Source organism: Paralichthys olivaceus, chromosome 21, assembly GCF_024713975.1.
Source record: "Paralichthys olivaceus isolate ysfri-2021 chromosome 21, ASM2471397v2, whole genome shotgun sequence".
NCBI lineage: Eukaryota > Metazoa > Chordata > Actinopteri > Pleuronectiformes > Paralichthyidae > Paralichthys > Paralichthys olivaceus.
The window spans coordinates 14,831,876-14,852,865 of NC_091113.1; the positions used below are offsets into that span (position 1 = coordinate 14,831,876).

General features: G+C 40.8%; 1 protein-coding gene across 1 annotated transcript; it reads right to left on the minus strand.

Moving 5' to 3' along the window:
- Nucleotides 1-1,599: 1,599 nt before the first annotated feature.
- On the minus strand, nucleotides 1,600-20,568 carry ogfod3 (2-oxoglutarate and iron dependent oxygenase domain containing 3). The gene is made up of 9 exons (XM_069517204.1): nucleotides 20,142-20,568; nucleotides 19,155-19,381; nucleotides 16,176-16,251; nucleotides 16,020-16,062; nucleotides 14,568-14,632; nucleotides 13,959-14,015; nucleotides 13,278-13,431; nucleotides 10,839-10,962; nucleotides 1,600-2,484 (listed from the first exon to the last, which is right to left on the minus strand). Exons 1-9 carry the CDS (start codon nucleotides 20,207-20,209, stop codon nucleotides 2,348-2,350), a joined length of 951 nt encoding a protein of 316 aa, XP_069373305.1. The 5' UTR covers nucleotides 20,210-20,568; the 3' UTR covers nucleotides 1,600-2,347.
- Between the last annotated feature and the right edge of the window lie 422 nt (nucleotides 20,569-20,990).

Below are 20,990 nucleotides of genomic sequence, written 5' to 3' on the forward strand. Positions count from 1 at the left end.
ATGTATCATTTAATAATGGATATCCTTCTTGAGGTAACCAAAAATGTGACTTTAATGTCTGCTGGAGTTCTCCAACATTAACTTTGATATGTCACTGGGACATGAAGAAAGAAACTTTTGTGACACGGGTATAGTCGGGGGCTATCGCCACTGTCTATAATAGCAGGGGTTGCAGCTGCCCACAGATCTGCGTGCTCAATCTACTCGTGATTTGGCTTTGTCCTGGATAGTTTCAGGTTGTTTCTGCTGAAGAGATGAGTGTCTGTCAGCTGGGCAACACCTCACACTTCTTCCTGTGGGTTCAGTCCCAAATTGTCATTCGTCAGTGACCAGTCTTTGAGGCAAGCTTCCCTGTGGTGCAGGAGTCTCTGTGTCCTATCATGAGATTCTGAATCGAATGATGGAAGAGAACTCTAGGTAAAGAAAATATCCTTGGTTCTCTGAAATATAAGTGAAGTACAGTATCTCACTGGACCAACCACCTTGCCTGGAGCAAGGAATGTGTACTTACTTAAGATGAAGAGATCGTGTCATGCTCTTATAGCAAAAGGAAGCCCTTCCTCTAGGGAGCTGACATCTCATTGGCCTGCCAATCAAGACTGGCAAAGTATAAAATAGCTTCTGGGAGAAACTGCAGGAAGCGTGTCCACAGAGATATCTGCTGCTATTTTAAACCAGTACCCATGATGGAGCTTCCTACATTTTAACCATCGTAAGATTCAAATCACAGAAAGTATGAGGCAGTAATGAGAATGGAGAAGGTGCTTTGTTATGTGAAGATGTGTGGAAGATAAGAAAGCACAATGATTTCTTGAGCAGGTGACAGGTTTGATAAATTTTGCAGTTCCTCAACTGTCTGGCTCACAAAAGAAACATGTCGATGAGACAGTGGCAATCAATATGGATTTATTAATTAGATTTAAATATTGAAATGCTGAAAGTGCAGAGACAATATTTCAATATTGAGACCTAATTAAATGAACCCATATAAACTATGGATCTTGACTCTGGAGGGACTTGAACCCACAACCTTTGAATTACCCATATTATTTCTAGAAGTCCAATGCACGGTCCATGCATGTCTGTGTACTGATGACTGACGGATTGGTCATCCTGGCATTTTTCATGTAATGTTTGAGTTGAATGAGGGGATAAATTGATTAGATTCTGAAAACCACAGAAAGTGTGAAATTTGAGAGTGAACTGATCTATAATATTGACTCTGGTGGGACTTCAACCCACAACCTTAAAGGCTATTGTGTAGATCTTCACATATTACTCCAATGAGTATACTGTGTACACAGTGAAGACCATGTACACAATGAATCTTGTCAGTTTCCATTCACAATTGAATATATAAAGCACGACTGTTGTGGGACTCAAACCCACAACCTTTGAGTTATTTGTCTTATTGTGTAGAAGTCCAATGTGCCACACAGTCTCACTTCTATCTTCATCTTTGTCCTGACAGTTTTTCATTCACACAGTTCAACTGTCTGGCTCACAACAGAAAGGTTTATAAAACAGTAGCAATCAATACGGATTATATGGGTTAATTTAATTAGATCTCAACATGATGAAATCGAAGAGACATGGGCGTTTCAAGTTCTGACAGTATTTTATTTCAAACCGTTCTCACCAACCACATTGAAGTAAATAGTAACATAGAAGCAGCAATCACTGTTGTAGAAGGAGCGGGTTCTTCTTAGAAGAAAACACCTCCTGTGTCTCGGGTGGAGGCGAGCTGGGATTTTGAGATGAAAGGTTGATTTGACAGGAGAGTCACCAGATCTATATCTCTTCTTCACAGAATTGACAGCTCGCCTCAAAATGAGAAACACGTGGAGACAGAGAGAAAACACACAATCCCTCTTTAGCCTCTTGGAGACTGTTGTCAGTTGAGAAGCAATTTCTGCTCAATCCGTCCCTCAAAATTATCATGAAGAGCAGATTGTGGAAACCTGCAGGGAACATAAACACGCCTAATACTAGCAATCAAGATTGTGAGATAAAAAATAAAAAAATATGCTTGCTGTAGAAAGTTGAGTAAAAAGACAAGGGTCGGGAGCAAATAACAAAACACCTCTTCAGAAGAAAGGGTGAGCATGTGGCTTGTTTTTCTGTAGCACAATCCTGAAGAGACACACAGTCCATATCTTAAAACAAAAGAAGATTACAGATGTTGACTGTGTTACTACAGTTAATCAAGTTTAGCAGTGAAATCTCGATAAACATTTTTTTTCTTTCCCCTCCTTCCTCATCTCTCCACTTGTCCTTCCACCCTGTTCCCCCTCTTCGTTACAGGGTTTGTCCCAGCCAGTGGGCAATGCCGTCACCCATGGGTGCCTCAGGGCAGGGCCGGATCAGAGATGGCGTGTGCAGGGTCGCAGGTGAAGGACACCGTGATGGCGTAGCGCGTCCCCCATGTTACCTTCTCCACGCGGTGGAGGTTCTCTGAGCCGGAGGAGAAGAAAGAGACTCGTCCTGAGCAATGAGAGAATGAGAGGCACTTTTTAGGCAAGAGGAGACTAAATATGCTTTAAAGGAAGAGTTCAACATTTTTGGGATATACAGTGTTGTTTCTTTCTAAGACTAAGATGACATGGGTATTATCATCATGATTGTGTTCCAATCAGAGCTGGGGTCAGGACACACTTAACATAGCTTAGGACAGGAGGCCAAGACAATAACTTTATTCAAAAATAAATTTGAGAACAAAAATCAATCACATGAAGCCTAATAACTTAGACAATGTACTTGTTTGTAAAAAAAATGTTTGATATTTTATTTGCAAAAGTGAGTTGAGAACAGTGACCTCACTCCCATGTCTGTGTTTGAGCCAGGACAGCCTGTCTTAGCGTGGAAACAGAAGGAAGCGGTCTCTTGCTACATCTACATTAACTAGTTTTAGTTCATTTACACCACACTACTCTGGGGGGTTTCCAACCTGTGAAAACAGAGACACCACTGGCTCTGTTTTAGTTTGAAAACTCAAGGGCGGCAATGACAAAGACACCTAAGTTTACTTTCTGATTAGGTCAGGACTTGACCACCGGTGGTGAATGTGAACAGCACTGCTAACTTACGGTGTTTGCACGCCAAGTCCATATTTTTCGTATACACGTGAGGCTGATGTGTTTTGTTATTTAATTCATTCCAGAATTAAATTTGCAGTAGAAGATCCAGAAAAGACGTCAGGAACAAGGAGAATTTCATCTTCTGACTCTATCCAAGTCTATTTCAGGATGTCGGTTGCTACCAGCACTGAGACTGAATATTAAAAGAAGAAAACTAATTAATCCTGAACAGCTCAAACAACTATCTTGGGCGCCTTTGTCTGAAACAAACCCGTTCTGAAAAAATGTTGGAAAAGAAAGTTTCAGAGTTGGCGTGTAAATGTAATTGACAGAGTGTGAGGTCGTTTATATTTTTAAACATGCGTCAATTTTGGATGAAAAGAAAAAACAGTTCCACCTGATCGTTGGTCAAATTAAATAAATCCCTGTTGAATTTAAATTTGAATCTTGTTTGTAGTATTTTCAAATCAACAAATTGCAGAGGAAAAAATCTGCTTCCTGCTCACGGCAGCATGTGCATGCCCAGTGAACCTGGATGGTCATGTGATATGTGTTTCAGATGTAGTTGTATGGACTGAGATTATTATTAGTAAGGCTGTAGCCTGTGTCTGAAGTGAAGCGCTATCAACAGCTCACAAATGAATATGTTGTTTCTACATTGTTTCACCCCAAAAATGTTAATTTAAGTTGGGTTTGACAAACAAGTCACATTTACACTTTCAGCTAAGGTCAAACAGACAAGATGTAGTGTGTTTACTAGAGGAATTGAAAGTGTTGCTAGGAGTATTTTGAGCGTACTCAGATCCAAACTAGTTGCTTTCCTTTCCCTTCTTCTTTACGCTAAGCTAGGCGAGCCACATCCTGACTCCAGCTCTGTACTTAATGCAGACAAGACAGGGTAATAATATTCTCGTCACAATCTTGGAAAGACAGAAAAATAAGCTTATCCCTCGGAAACACTGAAGGCTTCATTCAATATCTACATATTATGCAGCCTCGCTTGTGGGACTGATGGAAATTCGAAACACAAAAAGAAAGAAACCGGAACCACGGAAAGATAAAGTGGCCCCATGGACACACTCGACTTATTCCAGGAAGGTATTTTAGCAAATGCTGAAATTCAAACAGTGCGAGTTTGATGCGGTCGCCTCAGGGTAAATTATCTTCACTTATCGGAGGCTTTGCTTCACCGGGCCAGCTAATGAGCTATGGCACAACCTGCTCAGTCACAGATAGACATTTGCATTAATGTTTACATAGCTAGTCTGCTGATGTATCCCATAATTAAAAGATTTACATTTATAACATTTTCCCACACACTTGTTGCATAACTTCCAGTTTCTGCTTCTCTTGAATGATTTGTGTCATTATGTCGATGTGAATAAAAAGCTGGAATCACTGTGCCACAATTTGTTTGCTTCATTTTACCACCAAAGAATGCTGATGACACGTGTGTGTGTGTGTGTGTGTGTGTGTGTGTGTGTGTGTGTGTGTGTGTGTGTGTGTGTGTGTAAATCCCCTTGGTGGGGCATCTGCTGAGGACGTCAGGGGAAATCAGTGCTCACAGTTAAACAATGGAATTTACACTGAAATCCCAAAGAATGGAGAAAAAGAAAATTACTGCACAAACAAAACAGTGTGAGTGGCAAGACAATAAGTGCTGGTCCACATGTTTTATGTCATTGTAAACGGAGGGCATTTTCAAGGGCTTGAATTATCCACACAGCTTTAGATAACAGCACAATGAAGTAATCTTTGAAAATAATCCCTCGGAGTTGCCAATATATATGTTTGCGGTGTTCAGAGTGGAGGCGCGAGCAGATTCAGAACAGTCAGCAGAGCAGATTAGCAGTTACACAATGGAGGAATATTCACGTGAGACTTCACCAAGGTTTTACCCTCTTTAGAAAAGTCACATTTCAGGTTTAGAAAAGAACTTATAGAAAACCTAAAGATGCTTTGAGTGCAAGTCTCAGTGAAGTGAGGAACACACACTGCAGACATACATGTACATGCTTAAATATGAGCCGTCGCTTTTTTCAGCTCGCAAACTTTGTTAAAATCATGAATATTTTTAATACGTGCATCTTTAATCTGTAATATGCAAATTGCAAACAAAGTATGTGAAAAATATGTGATTAAAGCAATGAGCATAAAAAGTTAAGCATACATAATTAGTAATTGTACCAAAGCCAATACACACAAACTACTGTATTATACTGGTACTATTTTGTATCTCCTCAAAGCCACAACAGTCTGTAATACATCAGTCTAATAGGAGGACGTATATGAAACATTTTTCTAGAGCCAGAGGGTCAGTGATTTATCCTCTGATCTGCTGTGCACTGATGTTGTGTCTCTTTTGAGCTTTCTTGATGAAATGAGTTGAGAGGAGACTGAAAACATATGTTCAAAAAAAACTCAAACACCAGCAGTACTGGATTTCTGAAGCCAATTTCAATCGATTCAATAAAAAACTATGTGGGTGGGATTGATTGGTTGCGGTCTTTCATTACAAGCTAGATCTTTTGCTACAGATATCATGGATGATCGAGGAGCGAGTGTGGTTCAGTTTCAGGGTACATTTATTCCAAACTGAAACTGATAATTCTTTCAGTGTTCAAATGCAACAGTAGTTTGTTGTTTTCCTACACGTCCTCATGACAAAAATGCTCATTTATTTCCAAAAAGTACTTGATTGTGGTAAAATGTGGTAAATGTCTATGCCTATGTTACCTATATCACATGATCTAATCTTATCAACAGGAAGTTGATCAAAATACACCTGAAGATTTGAAACACTGATTGACAGACACTACAGCATCTGCTTGAGCACGTAACCAAAAGTGTTCAATCACTTCTGAGTTTGTTTGCTAATTTCAATCATTGAGAAACTACGTGTCATCAGTTTAACATTCTCTTTAAGGGCACTCCTCTGGTCGATTTATATGTTTATGTTGTTTAGAGTGTGCTAACAGCCACATGTCACCGACTTGGACTTAACGAGGTCTTTATCATCACTGACCCCATCAGGATGAGTGTGCAATGCTAACAATGTGTTAAACGATGTGTGACACCAGTTTGCTGCTGGCAATCTGCCAATAAAGAACACAAGGTGCACAGCAAATCAACGGACTGTCAGATCGATATAGTGGACTCATTATTAGTTAGTGGAGGATGAATCCCGCAGGGGGTTTGATTGCTCCAGAGGGGCCAGGATGATTAAAGGCAGATAAGCTGGCGTTAAGGGCCTTTCTCAAAATGGTGTTGATGAAGTAAGGGCTTTTTCCCTTTTCTCAAGGTTTAATGAGGTGAGGAATGCTGGTCTGGGGACTGAACAGGAGAAAGTCTGCTAACAAGCAGTCCCTCAACTTGTGTAGAAGGTCAATAATGAAGTGCTAAGGCACCAGGGCACTACCGACACCTGGTGCAAAGCAGGGCCAAGCGCAATACAAATGTCTGTAGTTTCAGACCATTGCAGTAGTCATCTTCCCTTCCAGCTCCTGTGTGGTTTAAATAGAAAATGCACTTGTGCTGATCTTAACACTGATGATTCGTGTTAGGCACATTGTTGGCACACTTGAGGCAGTGAAGAGCAATTACACTTTGACCAAAACAAGAGAGCACATAACTCTGGTTTCTGCATGTTACGCCCCAAAACTCACTTGTGCTATGTGCTTTGAACCATGTGTTTGGATTAAATAGAGCCCTGAGAATCTCCAGCGATGCAATAGGCCCTGTGAGACTGTAGTTACACAAGGTTGTTCTCACACATGCAAATGCAGGTGACATGATAAACGCTCCTTCCAATGGTTTTACACCAGAAAAGGTCATGATGAAGAGGACTGTTAGATGCAGGAGATTAAAAATGGCCTTTGCAAATTCATTTGTTTGACCAAAAATTTATTTTGGTGAGTTATTGTCAGCATGACAACAGAAATGCTTGACATTTACTAGCTACGGTAAGAATTTGCCATTGTTCTCTGCTTATAGTTAATTGTTTATAGAAAATCTTTGATTTTTGACTGTTGGTTGGACAAAACCAACAATTTCAAGACATCACTGTATGTTCTGGAAACTGTGATGAGCTTTTTTCATTCATCCTTGAGAAAAAGTCACTGATTGTGTGGAGTTCATCTCAGCTTTTGAAAACAGTTGTATAATGTCTGTTGTGGTTATGGAGGAAGTTTGTCAATTGGAGAAATTAACCCCCGATGATGTTGTCTTTGGCGTGAGCTGGGAGAATCCATGTATCAATTTTCTGCTGCTTTTCCGAGGTCCGGTCACCGTGGCAGTGAGAAACTAATTTCAGCCATCTTGTATCAGCGTTCTCTACAGTCATTACCCAAAGCTCACTATGACAGGTGAGGGTCTGAACGAAGATCGACTGGTAAACCCAGAGTATTGCTTTCCAGTTTAGCTTTATCTTCACCGCAATAGTCCATAGCAGTACCTGTTTTACTGCAGACACTTCCCCAACCCCCCTGTGGGCCTCCAGCTCCATTCTGCCCTTACTCGAGAACAAGACGACCCTGTTCAGACCTGGTGTTAACATCATTCCTGAGATATTTAATCACAAGTGGTCATTTCAAATGGGCCCTCAATGTGATATGAGGTCATATCAATCAAAATTCATTCAGAGGTAGTCTAGGATGCATGTGACCACATTGTTTTCACAGTTTGAACTTGAATGTGTCCAGGGCCACGTATGAAGGAGATATGAAGTGTGCTTGTGGGAAGCGTTGGATCTCGTGTCTTCGAGCTACTATGAACTTTAAGTTTTGACCATTTGCAGGCATCAGCTGTGATGTATCTAGTGGTCCAGACAGATTTTCCTTGTATTCAGTGTACGTTTGCAGGCGTGTGGCCACCAAGGTCAAGCTATGGTTTTATTAGCCCAGCTGAGGTTATCTAATTCCCCTGTGGTTGTCTAAGCCGGCAGGTTCACCCCCGATTGGCTCCTCTGACTGGTAGAAGAGTTTTTTTCGCCCTCTCTCCTTCTATTGCTCTGTTTATATCTGCCAAACACTTTATCTCTTTATCGCATATCTACACTTTATCTATCTCCCAGCTATTTGTCTGTCCGTGCCCACCCTTCACCCTGCCTCTTTTCTGTGCCCTTTAGGGGACGCTCTAACATTCAACAAATCCCACGGTCATCCCTCTCACTCTCTTCGTATCACCCAACTCCCTTTCTTCTTCCTTATTTTCTCTGCAAAAAAACACTCCAGCCTCCGTATTCCTGGTGCTCAATGTCTTTTCATTCTTGACTTTTGCTCTCTCCGACAGCCAAGCCCCGACTGTCTTCCTGGTGTCATAATTACACCATATTCATCGCTGTCACCTCTCAGCAAACTAGTCATCCATCAAGATATTAGAATCTGATTCTCACAAAGTCAAAACCTGTCAGTCAACTGCCCAGCATGCTACTCAACCTAGCTTTTGATGCATTATGCATGAATTTTCGCAGTGTATCCCACTTGGTGCACTTCTCTAAATAAAACCCACAGTGACAGGTCTGTCATATTTAGATTCAAGAGAATGCTCCAAACCTCACTGTGAATTCTAAACCTATCAAGAAGGACCTTAAAGAGACTGCACTTGTCCTACCTCGTATCCCCTTTTTTCCTTCACCCAGCAGGTTGCATTTGGCTGGAGATAACACTGTCATTATTCTCCTTGTTCTCTGGAGGCTGTTCAGAGGCGGAGCTGAATGCCGCAGTCCCTCTGTATGTCCTCCAGTCAGCGTCCTGCACCGCTCCATCACAGGACAACAGCCAGGGATGCTTCACTGACCTGGTATAAACTTCAGTCCTGACCGTTTATGAGCGTATCACTCAGGATGAATGTTAATACCAGGTCTGATCATGTTCTCTGGTGCTTGCTAAATTGGCAAGGGTCTAGTGTCATACTGGCAAATTGGGATTTTGATGGATAGGAGTCCAGATGATATAGTGGCGGAGGCAAAAAGAAAAAAAAGCTATCAGAGAGGAAATGCTGCATCTCTGGACAGCTTCAAAAAACTCCTCAAACACAACCTGCTCACTTTGGTCTCTGGCCTCAGTTAACACTCCACACCGCCATCAGTGCTCAGTCTATTTCTGTCCTGTTTTGTGTGAATGAGTTTCTTTTCTTTTTTTATCCCTACTGACACATGTAAAGCAAACATGGGTCTCTTCAAAGGCGCATTTTAAATTCAAGTTATTATTATTATTTAATAATAGATGAAGAAAAAAAAAACGGAAGCTGCTTGAGGGATCGCTTGTAGTCTTTGTCTCCAATGATATAATGCTTTAACAATGAGGATGTTCATTTTTCTGGTAGTAATACCATAATGATATTACAGTGGTAACGGAATTAACAGGTCAATTTAATTCCTCCATCCATGTGAAAAAAGACACATTTATTTATATGCACTTTCTTCAAATAAATTAGCAAAAACAATAGTCAAATTATAGCCCCAAGTAGGTGATGAAGACAGGACACGGACACAAAGCCATCAATCCACTTCCTAAAAGGCAATGTGAAACCAAACCTAACTGTATCAAATGTAAAAACAATGTGACAAAGTCATAACTCTGGTTCAGACCACTGTCCAGACTGTCAGGTGAGAAAACACTCTAAGTTGCAACAAACTTTACCAGACGGAACATATGCAATATTTCTAACCTATGCAACATCAACGTTTACACATTTCCCCTCTACAGCAGATTTGCCCTTGCACGTTGTGGAGGTCTGTTCCATTTAGTTGAGCTTTGGCTGCAACATCTGTTACAAATTCAGGGTTAAGTGCACATCCACTGAGCCATTTCTGGTGAAACAGGTCATGAATAGAGTTTGCTGTATGTTGTACAGTATAAAGCCCTGAGAGAAATTACTTATTTTTATTTATTTTAGGTCTACAGTATGTAATTATTATTATTATCACTTTCATTATAGCAACCAGTCTGACAGAGCTCATACATGATGGTGAACTGGCCTCTCCCTCTTAAGTTTTACTCAATAAGTAGTGTCTTTTAATGACTTACAAAGCTGCATGTTTTGTACTTCACCTTGCTCCAAATCTTACTTCTGGGATACCAGAATTGAAAAGTTTAAAAGGTTACGATGGAGCACATTGTCAAAATGGAAGTGCAAATCTAGAGCAAGGGAGTGGAAAACACACCATCCAATTTAACAAGGTCTCAGACATGATGGCAAACTCATTCCCCTGTTCCCCAGAGAACTAATCCAATTTCCCCTCACATTTGCCTCAAGTTGTCTAGATGCCTCCAGAATTTCTTTTTGCACAGGTAACTTCAATATACCCATTTACTTGGATACTTGTTATTTTTGGTCAATGCACAAAGAGAATAAATTAACACATAAAAGCCACCTGAGATCAAGATACACCATAAGAATGGTAAAGCCTAGTCCCCTAAGCCTGCGCTGTGCATCAGTCTGAACTGCTGATTCCCCACTTACAGAGGATTATGACCTCTTTGCTACACATGTTTGAGTACTACCACCTCCAGTTATCCTTTTCAGCTGAGTACAGCAATTATAATCTAATTCTAATTTATAATCCGCTGTGATAAGGACATCCTCTATTTATTCATCACTTAACAGGCTTTAAGAGCTGGAGCCAGGTGTTACTACTGGTAATCTAGTTTTTACAGTATCTTTCCTTACAGAAGGTCATACATCACAGTCTTTGAAGGCTGAATAGCAAAAAAAAGCACCGTGTGATACTGCGTTGGGCAGTTTTTGTAGTATCGTTACCTGCCCGTGGTTCCACTGTCCGGTTTCCATTTTGGTCCATGAAAATAAATCGTCCTCCACTGAAGTCAGAGCCGTAGTCAGACAGGTACAGAAGAGAGGTGTAGTCAAAAGAGCCATAAGTTACCTGTGAGAGAGGACAACAGTATTTGCATTGAGATAATTAGAACTACAGAGTAATGTTTTCCATGTAGTACTGCCATGCTGGCTGCTTTCTTATCTGAACACAGAGGTGTAGTGAGATAAACACTCAGTATGTGTGTGTGTGTGTGTGTGTGTGTGTGTGTGTGTGTACATATTTTCACCAAACGTGAGAATATTATTATTGTATCTCCAGAACATTTACTTTTGGCGCTGATCGCGCACAGTAGTCTACGCTCTTATGCACACCTGGTGCACAGAGCAAGGCTGGTCTCAAGCCAGATTGTCTAAGTTTCTGTTGTGTACATATGCTCTTGCATTCTTCCTAGCGTGGCCTTCTTGTGTATGGACTCTAGTTTGATTACAAGGTTTATGGCATTATTTCCTGCACCTTGGCCAGTTCCCTGCATGATCTCTCATATATGAACGTTTGGTGGCCCAGTAAAGTTACTACTCTTTCTTACCTACAGCTGACATCCCAAGTATTATCTGCATCTGAGTCATAACAATAATAATATAATAGTGTCACAATAAACATCTGTTTCAAATTTCTTGATAATACATTTCACATTTCAGTCTCAGTTTAAGCAGTAAACCAACCCATCAACTGAACCATTGACCATAAAAATTTTCATGGGGAGTACTATCCAGCCGATGAAAATAGCTAACACAAAAAAACATGTTTGGAGGTTTCATTCTAAAAAGTAACCACAATGACATTATCAGGGTATCTCAGGGTTGGGCTGGGACAATGACAGTTTTTCAAAGAAAGCTACAAACAAGCAGACACAAGGACAGATGCTGTGGAGCACAGAGAAACTGAGGCTTGACATTTACCAGGGACTAAAAGTCAGGGTATCTCATTCTCAGCTGCACTGCTTTTTGCTGGATCTCATCCAGCTACAAAAAGCTTTTGCAGGGCTGCATCGTGACCACTTTGTACAACATGTGAAGATTGTGCTCCTCATATTATATGGGTGCTTTATGTGTTCATGCTGCACTAACTGTTTGACCACAAAAAGAACAGAGCACAGTTTATCATAAGCTGCTTCCAGACATGCACTGTGCACCAGAGATCCTCCGAGTTTCTCCAGAGGAGGTGTATGTGTGAACTCAAATGTTCTACTGAGAGCCTCCAGATTTTCTGCGGACTTTTCGCAGAATCTGATATGAGTGAATAGCAGGTGATCCCCCGCTGGATTCATGTGGGCGAGTGGGGGAGTTAATGAGGCATCGTACAGGTGATAGATGCAAAAATGCAAAAAAGACCATACACGTAGAAGACACCAAAGGAGATGTCAACAAAGTTTTTGGTGAAAGGAGCCGATGCCTGTATTGATGTGCTATTAACAAAAACATGTGATCTCTGCAATTGGTTGCTGTTGTGAACGTGTCTGTTTGTTTATTTGTCATCACATTGACAAACGTGAAATGGATCTATTGGCAGAAACACTTCTGCATTTCATTTAAGTTGTACGAATTGTTTTATTTACCCTACAATCATCCCTTTATATCAAAATACTTTCTATTTACATCGGGAGCGGGTTTTCTCTACAGAGTCCACCACTGCACTAGTATTAATAAAGAAGAAACAGTGTATGACGTGAACCATTTACATAAGAGAATAGAGGCATGAGCCATAGGACTTTAAGAAGCTGCCTTGAAGGGCAATAACACTTATTGCAGAAGCTCAGTATTTGAAGTGAAGTTAAAATTAAAGTGAGAGCCAGAAGGGATTTTCTGGTCTCAAGGGGGTTATATGTATACTATCAGTGAAAGTATCTGTGACTTTAAATCTCTAAATTAATAATAATTCTTCCAGACATCAGTATTTCAGGAAATTATCAGAAAATCTATTTTAAGATAAAACTTTGAAGAAAATCAAAAGGCACAAGTGTTAATAGCAGTTTGGGTTCTGACATATCGCCTGTCGCTGCAAAGTTCTCTGGCTTTTCTTGTGTTACTATGCAACTTTTTATTTGAAATTCAAAGAAAAGAAAAGTTCTAATTTGACCTCTAATGACCTGTTCAAATCTGATATACAGTCTAGAAGCGCATTGGAACCACCATGCATTGGTTTGAGGGCAATAGGTCAAGCTGATAGTAACTGCCTAACATGGTCTGATGCTCTTCTAAACTGTAAATTTGGAATTAGAACAGATAAGTCCAACACAAACTTCTTCCCACATGTTCGAATTGGTAATATAAAAAGGGACAGCCCTACCCAGCTTGTAAGGTCGGTTCTTCTCTAGAAGTTTTACTAAAGGAATAACGAGTCACTGATTTGTTTTTGTGATTTACCTTATCTATATGTGGGTGCCAGTACTCGTCGTGTTGGGTCTTGGCTACCGTGCTGTTGATTCTGGAAAAGAAGGTGGGCTTGGTGAGGTACATCAGAGTTGGGTCCAAACCAAACGTCTCAGCGATAACTGTCTGGATTCGCCCACGTACGTTTCTGATGATGAAAATCACACAAAACATGTCAGGATCACTTCAAAACCACCATGTGGGCTCTCATCATGTTTTTTGCTATTTCCAACACCCACAAGATGCTTCCACAATATATGATGAGCATAATCAATTAACAGATGCAAGGCAAATTCGCAGTGGTTTATGGGATGTGCAAATTATGTTCTATCTTTACCCTTTTTTCCATTTTCCAATATTTTTTGCTCTGAATCATTCTCATAGCAGGAGATTTACTTCCTGAACCAGAGCCATTCGAAAAGCAATCTGTGGTCTCACCTGTTATCCACCAAAGTGAGTGAACTGAGGAGGCACCAAAGCGGAGCAACGTCAAGTGTTCACTTGATTTTTGATTTTTAGAAAACGTGAGAGCCCTGGTAATGAGTTAGGTTTGCTATAATGTTGCAAAAAGTGTCATCTCTTGACTGCACTGTATGTCGCTAGTTCCAAAAAATGTCAGGTATCTCATTTTGAACCAAAACTCAAAATATAATAAATGCATGATTTATAAGTCACCTGTAAAGCTGGAAATCCTCTTGTGTGAACACGTCCCCGATGAGATCCCCAAAGTACCTGCGGGCACATCACAAAGCCACAGATCGTTCCATGTGCAGACACAGCCAATCAGAGACACATGAGCAGACAGACACAGCGGGGGGGGGGGACGAGATCCTATCTGGCATAAATTAACGATTCACAGCACAGCTTACAGTGTGTCGTTACTAGGGCTCAGCCATCCGAACACAGCAGATACTAAACGTCTGACTGCCTCACATGAAGAGGTCCCAAGTGGGGCATGAAGGGTGGGAAGAGAGGTGGGTGCTCTATAATCATTGCTGCCTGATTAAAAGCCTGATGGTCCCTGAGGGTTTGATGTCAGCAGGCTGCCCAATGGGACAGGAGAAAGAAATGGGACGAAACTGAGGGAGAAATTAAGGGAGGGAGAAAGATCATGAGACCAAAATAAAACCGGCTCCTGCTGGCAATGATGAATGAGGTTGGTATGGATCACTAGACCTGGAGAATACAGGTCATAAGGACCAACATCAGTGAGACTGTTACCATAGTTTATCAAGTTTATTTATTGCTTAAGAGAAATTGAATAAAGAGTTGAGGAGTTCCCACCTGTAGATGTTGACAAACTGTTTTCCCATCGATAGTGCTCCAGAGTGCAGGTCCAGTATGGAAGCCTGCAGGGGTTATGGTCAAAACAGAAATTAGTGCAAATGATAAATCAGTCTTGGAAAAATAAATAACAGGCCGTTGATGAACACATGCATGACACATTAACCGTTTCAAGGTTCAGCTCTGTTCCCTCTGTGGCTTTCTTGGTTGTCAACTCCTTGGGGACCCTGCTCTGTTTTTTCTCAGGCCAGAAAAGTCCCCCCTGCTGTTCCCACTCCCTTCACTTAAGTATCTTAACACTCCATAAATAGGTTCTGTATTGGCTGGGGACCAGGCCTGTGGTGGATGGAGAGCAAGGGGCTAGGGCATGCCAGCGATAGGACTCCACATTTCATCTGCCAGAGCAGCTCATTGTACCAGTCAGCCCTCTAGTGCCAAGAGAGCCCCATCACAGCAGGGAGTCTGAATAATCTGTCTAAAATATGGGTTTTCTGGGCTGTTTGGTTTAAGCTGATTAACAAATCTGTTCAAATGATCAAATGATCATTTTACCATCACCATCAGTGTGTTCAATAAGATTGAGTTGATTCAAGGTAGGGTAAGGGTTACTACAGCTAGTGGTGTCTTTTAAAACACTAGAACTACACCTCTGTCAGCCAGTTAAATTGTCGGAAATATGAACACTCTGCCCTTCTGTTTCTGTGTTATGGTGTCACAACTGTGATCTTGCAACAAAGCGGACATTTTGGATATAAAGTTGACAAGGTGTTTATGAATACAACACAGTTTACAATACAATAATGTTATGATGACCTCAAAAACAAAGATTAATGGGCAGTTACCTCTGCCAAGCAGGCCGTGTTGGTTGGTTTTCTCTGTTTGTTTGTTTGATATGTAGCAGGATTACACAAAAACTACAGAAAGGATTACCACGAAACTTGGTGGAAGGATTTGGTATAGACCAGGAAGAACCCACTGAATTTTGGTCAGGGGGCAGATCCAGGATTTGTTTTGTTTTTTTACATTCTTTAAAATGTTGGCATCAACATTTTCCTTGAATTCTCAGATAATGATTCATGGTGATGACAAGAAGCATCTTTAGAGGACTGATATTTATGGGTGTGTGAAGTTTGGGGCAGATCCAAATAAGGACAGTTGGGCCTTGGCAGAGGTGTGCTCTCGACTAAGAGACAATCTAGTTGTTTCCTGTAATGTATTACCTTCCTAGTTTTTTCTTCATTTAGCTGCCTGATATGTCATACTTATGTTTATGTCATGCTTTAATAAATGGTCAGCAAAGATTTTGGAAAGAACATGCAAAACCCCCAAACTGGCCTCATATAAAGGAACATGGAGAAAGGACACATCCAGACAATCAACACAAAGTTCCAAAGTGTTTATCACTGCTTCATCATTATATTTTTCCAATCATTTAATTTATGATGTACTTACTCCTCCCTCTGAACCAGCCAGTGCTAGCCCCCTCTCAGCCAGCCTGTGTGTCAGAGACAGAAAGCATAAAAATATTCACCTGCACAACACAGACAGGGGACAATGACTGGAAAAACAAAGAGGGAGAGACAGAGAGGAGTCACCCTGCACTCTTACCTCCTGAGGATCTGAGCCTCCTCCCTCGTTACCACGCTGTCTGTAACTGCACGGCCACACGTCTGAGGGGTGCATCCTGGGAGAGACATGAGCAAGAGACGGTTTGAAAAACAATAGCACAGTGTCTTCATGCACTTTCCTCGGTTTTTGGATGCTCTGGGCCCAAGAAAGAGAGAAGGTGGTTAGCTGAAGAAGAAAATGCAAGGTAAGGAATTCATCAGAGTTCTGTTCATTAACGCCACATTCAGCTCTTCTCTGCAACAACTGTAATATATTGCTCGAAGCTGGAGCCTCCTGCTGTGTTTTATTTGGACACTGGATATGCACAGTTTGTATTCTGAGCAGCCCACATATTTAACAAGACAAATTTCCAATTTGTCCTCTTCTTTTTGCTTCAAAACCGCCTCTTATTTCACAGGCGCTTAGGCAGACAGCTTAATCCAGTAGATTTGGACGTATCTGCATAATAACTGATGCATTTTTTGAGTTTTAGAGAAACAAGTAAGTTTGAAGTAAGATAAGAAAGGAAAAATAGGAAGCAGTGGGAAATGTTTGTCATTAAGTAGAATATTCCATCATTTATTTACTGATTCTCCTACTTAAGACCATTTGGAATGAGTAGCCAATGTCATTGTTCAAATGGAAAGATGAGTCGTTCATCCATCACCTATCTGACCATGGCCCTCCTGCTCACTGCCACTCAAACACAGAGCTGAGTTAGTCGATCAAAAGAAAACGATTCACCAACTATTTTGATAATCAATAAATTCTAAGGTGTGAAGTTCCCAAAACCCCAGTTTTACATGTGTGAGTTTTTTAAAATCTGCCCTTTGGAAAGCATGATTTAATGATTTAAAATCCTGTTTGCATGTGGAAAAGGGGCTTGAACACAGAGGAAAGCATTTGTTTTGCAAAATATGAGTTAGTGTGGTCAGGGCATTAGTTTTAACATGGTTTCCCTCCCTGTGCCATTGGAGAGTTTAAAGTAAGTGTTATAAGCTGACATCTTAAATGAGTGTCTTCTGGAGCATTTAAAACCATCATTTTATATCAGTGTCATTGAGGCAGATTTATTAACGGGCTCAGTAAAAGTTAGTTTTGTGACAGAAATGTTACTTGCTCAGACCTGTAACATTTCTTCAACCTATCCATGCAGGTCTTGAACTTAATGCTGTTGAATTCTTGCAGCACAAGGTTTATTACACAGAGAGAACGAACACACCAGCTCATTGGAAACCATTTCTGTTTGGTAGACATCATTTTACGTCAGAGAATCTTTTCTTGTCAGAACCAGCTGTGAAAATAAATGTCCCTTCTTATGCTGTAGGTAAAGAAAGACGTATAGCCAACAGCACTTATCACACCTTATATTTTCAGCTTTCATCCTCGCCAACTGCAATGATGAATGAATGAATAAATAAATGGGAGCAAATAAGGAATGCAATTTGAGTCCCAGCTGAAGCTCCAGTCAGATGTTATAAAACAGGGAGAACAGCGAAACTGATGACGAATTTATCACTAGAAGCGTGGTGTCAGCATCCTTCACGCTAATAATGATCTTTAGTGGCGTAAACAGACACACACACCTGTGAGAGAAGAGAGAGCCTTCTTCCTTCATATCATTAAATAATTTCCAGCAGTGACACCTAGCAGCATCAAGCATTTTACGTAAATGTCCTTTCTTGTTGAAAATGGCAGTGACGATCTTTGGATACCAATGTGTGCGTGACTGACCCATTTATTAGGAGCTTTCTGAAGCCAGCAGTGTTGAATATTTCATGTCTGAAAAGGGGCGTCTGAGTCTGGATTCTTTTTCAATGCTCCTTTCCTTTGCCATGATTGTAACGTACTCGACTCCAGTTGCTTTTAATGTGCTATATAAATATATCTGACTTGACTTGGCAAAAGTCCCACAGGTCATGCACGTATATATAATGCAACACCATTTTTTATGAATCATAAAATAGCCTCTTTAAAACCAGTTTTGTGAAACACTAACTTGGAATAGAGAGAATGTTTCCTCCTTCATTCCCACTCCTCACCTCTGTTCTTGTACTTTGGTGAGTGGGTACAATCTCCTGTGAGAAGTGTGTAAGTGACTGACAGTCGCAATTTAATGAGTCAGAGACAGGACCAGCAGGTTTTAGAGAAATGCTGAACTGTAGATCGGTTGAAAAGAGTAATTAAAAACCAGCTTTTATCTCCCATATTCAGTGAGGAAACTTTTAAGTTTGGTGCATTGGCTACAGCTGGGGATCATGGGTAATATACACCTTTCAGCTGTTTCAGTTCAGTGAGTGTGAGTACGCAATCAGAGCTCCAGTTAACACATTGATCATCTACATGAACATGAACACAGAGCCCAACAGAATCAATCACCACGTGTGGCTGCAGAGGGCGCTGTTGCTCAGTAAAAGTTACATAGTGCTGCTTTAAAGGAGTTTTTATTTTACACCCTTATTTCCGTTTAGTTTTAACTTTGTTTGAACTGAAGCCACACCCATATTTAAAAGAGGAATCTCCACTTCATAGTCAAACATGCTTAACATCAGCAAATGTCAGCAGTGCCTGAGACTATTTGAACTCAGCTTACTGCTCTGGTGTGTTTGAGATGTTTTACCTTAGATTTCAAGTGTATGAGCTGGTCCCTATTTGCTTCCACACAACTACTGTGTAGGTTTCAAGCATTAATTCAGTGGACCCCGTCCCCCTTGGTCAAAACTTCACTTCTACTAATATTATGATCACATAGGCTTGTGCTATGTTGCCATCTAGTGGGTTCTACGCCGATTCACAGAGAAATCGGGAGAACTTGTTTGACTGTTAATGATTTTAAAACATTATGCAAAGTGCCACTGGTTTAACAAGTTTTTTTTTCATAAAATAGTTTTGGCCTCATCCCATCCCACTTATGTCTACACAGCAGATGGTTGCCAGCTAACTCCCAGAAACACTGTTGTGCAAGGACCGGAGCCTCACCTGGATAGCGTTTGTAGTTCTCATAGTCTTCAGAGCACTCGACTGTAAAGACTCTGGGTTGAGGAGAGACCAGCTCACCCTGTCTGACCAGTGTTTCTGTAACATCACGGTCCAGAGAGCTCATGTACCACCACGTAGAAGCCCCGCACGCAGACAGCACCAACAGTAGCAAGGCCATGAGTCCTCGGTACCCCCTCCATGCAGATCCCTGCCTCAAAGCATTACCTCTGACGGGACAAAAAAAAAGATCAGGTCTCCTTCATTAGGCTGATTGTAGCAGTGTTGTCAATTTTACATTCGAAATGAAGAACTGGTGCAGAAAGTGCTTTTATCCTTAATTTAATTTCTCACACAGTCTAGATCAGGGATTCTGAACGAGCGGTTATACTACTTCAATATGAGCCAGCATTTAGGCTTTCTGATATGTAGCAATACAGAATAAACAATACAGAAAAGATGTATGTATGCATACATACAGACATACATATATACTGGTCAACATCATATCAGTATTCAAGAGTTGTTACTGCTTATTAGTCTTATTACTTATTTATAGTCTATTTGAGAATGATGGAAACATTTCCTATTTATTTGTTACTGATCTTATGTATTTCGTATTCTATGTCAGCATGAATTTATATCAATACAAGTATAAATTCATTGATTTGTTTATTTAAGCAGATATTCATACTTTCATTAAACTGTTTGTTAAAGAGCTTTTTTTCCAGATTTTAATGAAGTCTACAGTGTCAGTGTGATATGTGGCACTAGCCCAGATAATAACAGCTGTAAGTCACATTCATGCACAGCAAAGACAAATCAGGCGTTATCACGTTGTTCTTCTGTCTGTCTCTGTAGTGTCAGTAGCAGCTTGTCAGTAGCAGCTTGTCAGTGCTGGGTGCAGGAGAAAGTGTCACCTCCCTGTGCATGATGGCAGGAACCTGACAGAAGCTCACACAGCAAACTACCATCGTTCCTTTCACCTACCTTTTAATTTTCTTTTCTATCTCTGTGGCATTGGCGCCCTTCGGGTTCCTCATACGCACAAGCGCCATTTTGACTCAGGACTCCTGCTACGTAGCATTTAGAAGATGTTTGAATGTTGTTATCTGTCTGTCTTCACTAAACACACACAGGACCGAGCCCACAGCATGTCCCTGACTCGCTACACTTCCGGGTGGAAGTCAAGCGGCCCGCTCATTGGCTCTCTCTGGAAAAGACCGTTCAAACACAACTGCCAGCTGTAAACCCCCTGACTGCACTCGCAGCTCCTCGCTCATATATCATCTTTATACACAGTCTATGTTTATAATCTTTATATACAGTCTATGTGTATAAAATACAGGATTAGCTTCTCTGGGCTAAACTCTAACATCATGTAGCAGCCGCTCTGCGATCCACTGCTCTGCCCGCTCAGACTGAAGTAATCGACCACCTACACCGCTCATTTGCATCGAGACAACAACGAGCACGACGATAAAAAACGGCCTGAAATTAATAATTAAATTATATTAAATGGCCGATTCCAACCAAAATGAAAGAAAAGCAGTTTAGAATGATACAAAAAGGAAAATGTTCGGTTTTGGTGTGGATCCATGTGGTTTTTGTTTGGATGAGCCTGAATCTATCGAACACACAGTTAAACACTGGCAGAGATAATCTATCGTTTAATGCTTTTCAAATTTTGATTCTTAGGGATGTTCTCCCAAGAAGGTGTCGAACATGATCAACAGTATTATCACGTACATAAAAGTAAATGGAAGAACAGTAAACCCTCCCTAATATGTTTTAAAAATAAATGCAAACATTACTTATTATCTATAAAGACAATATCGG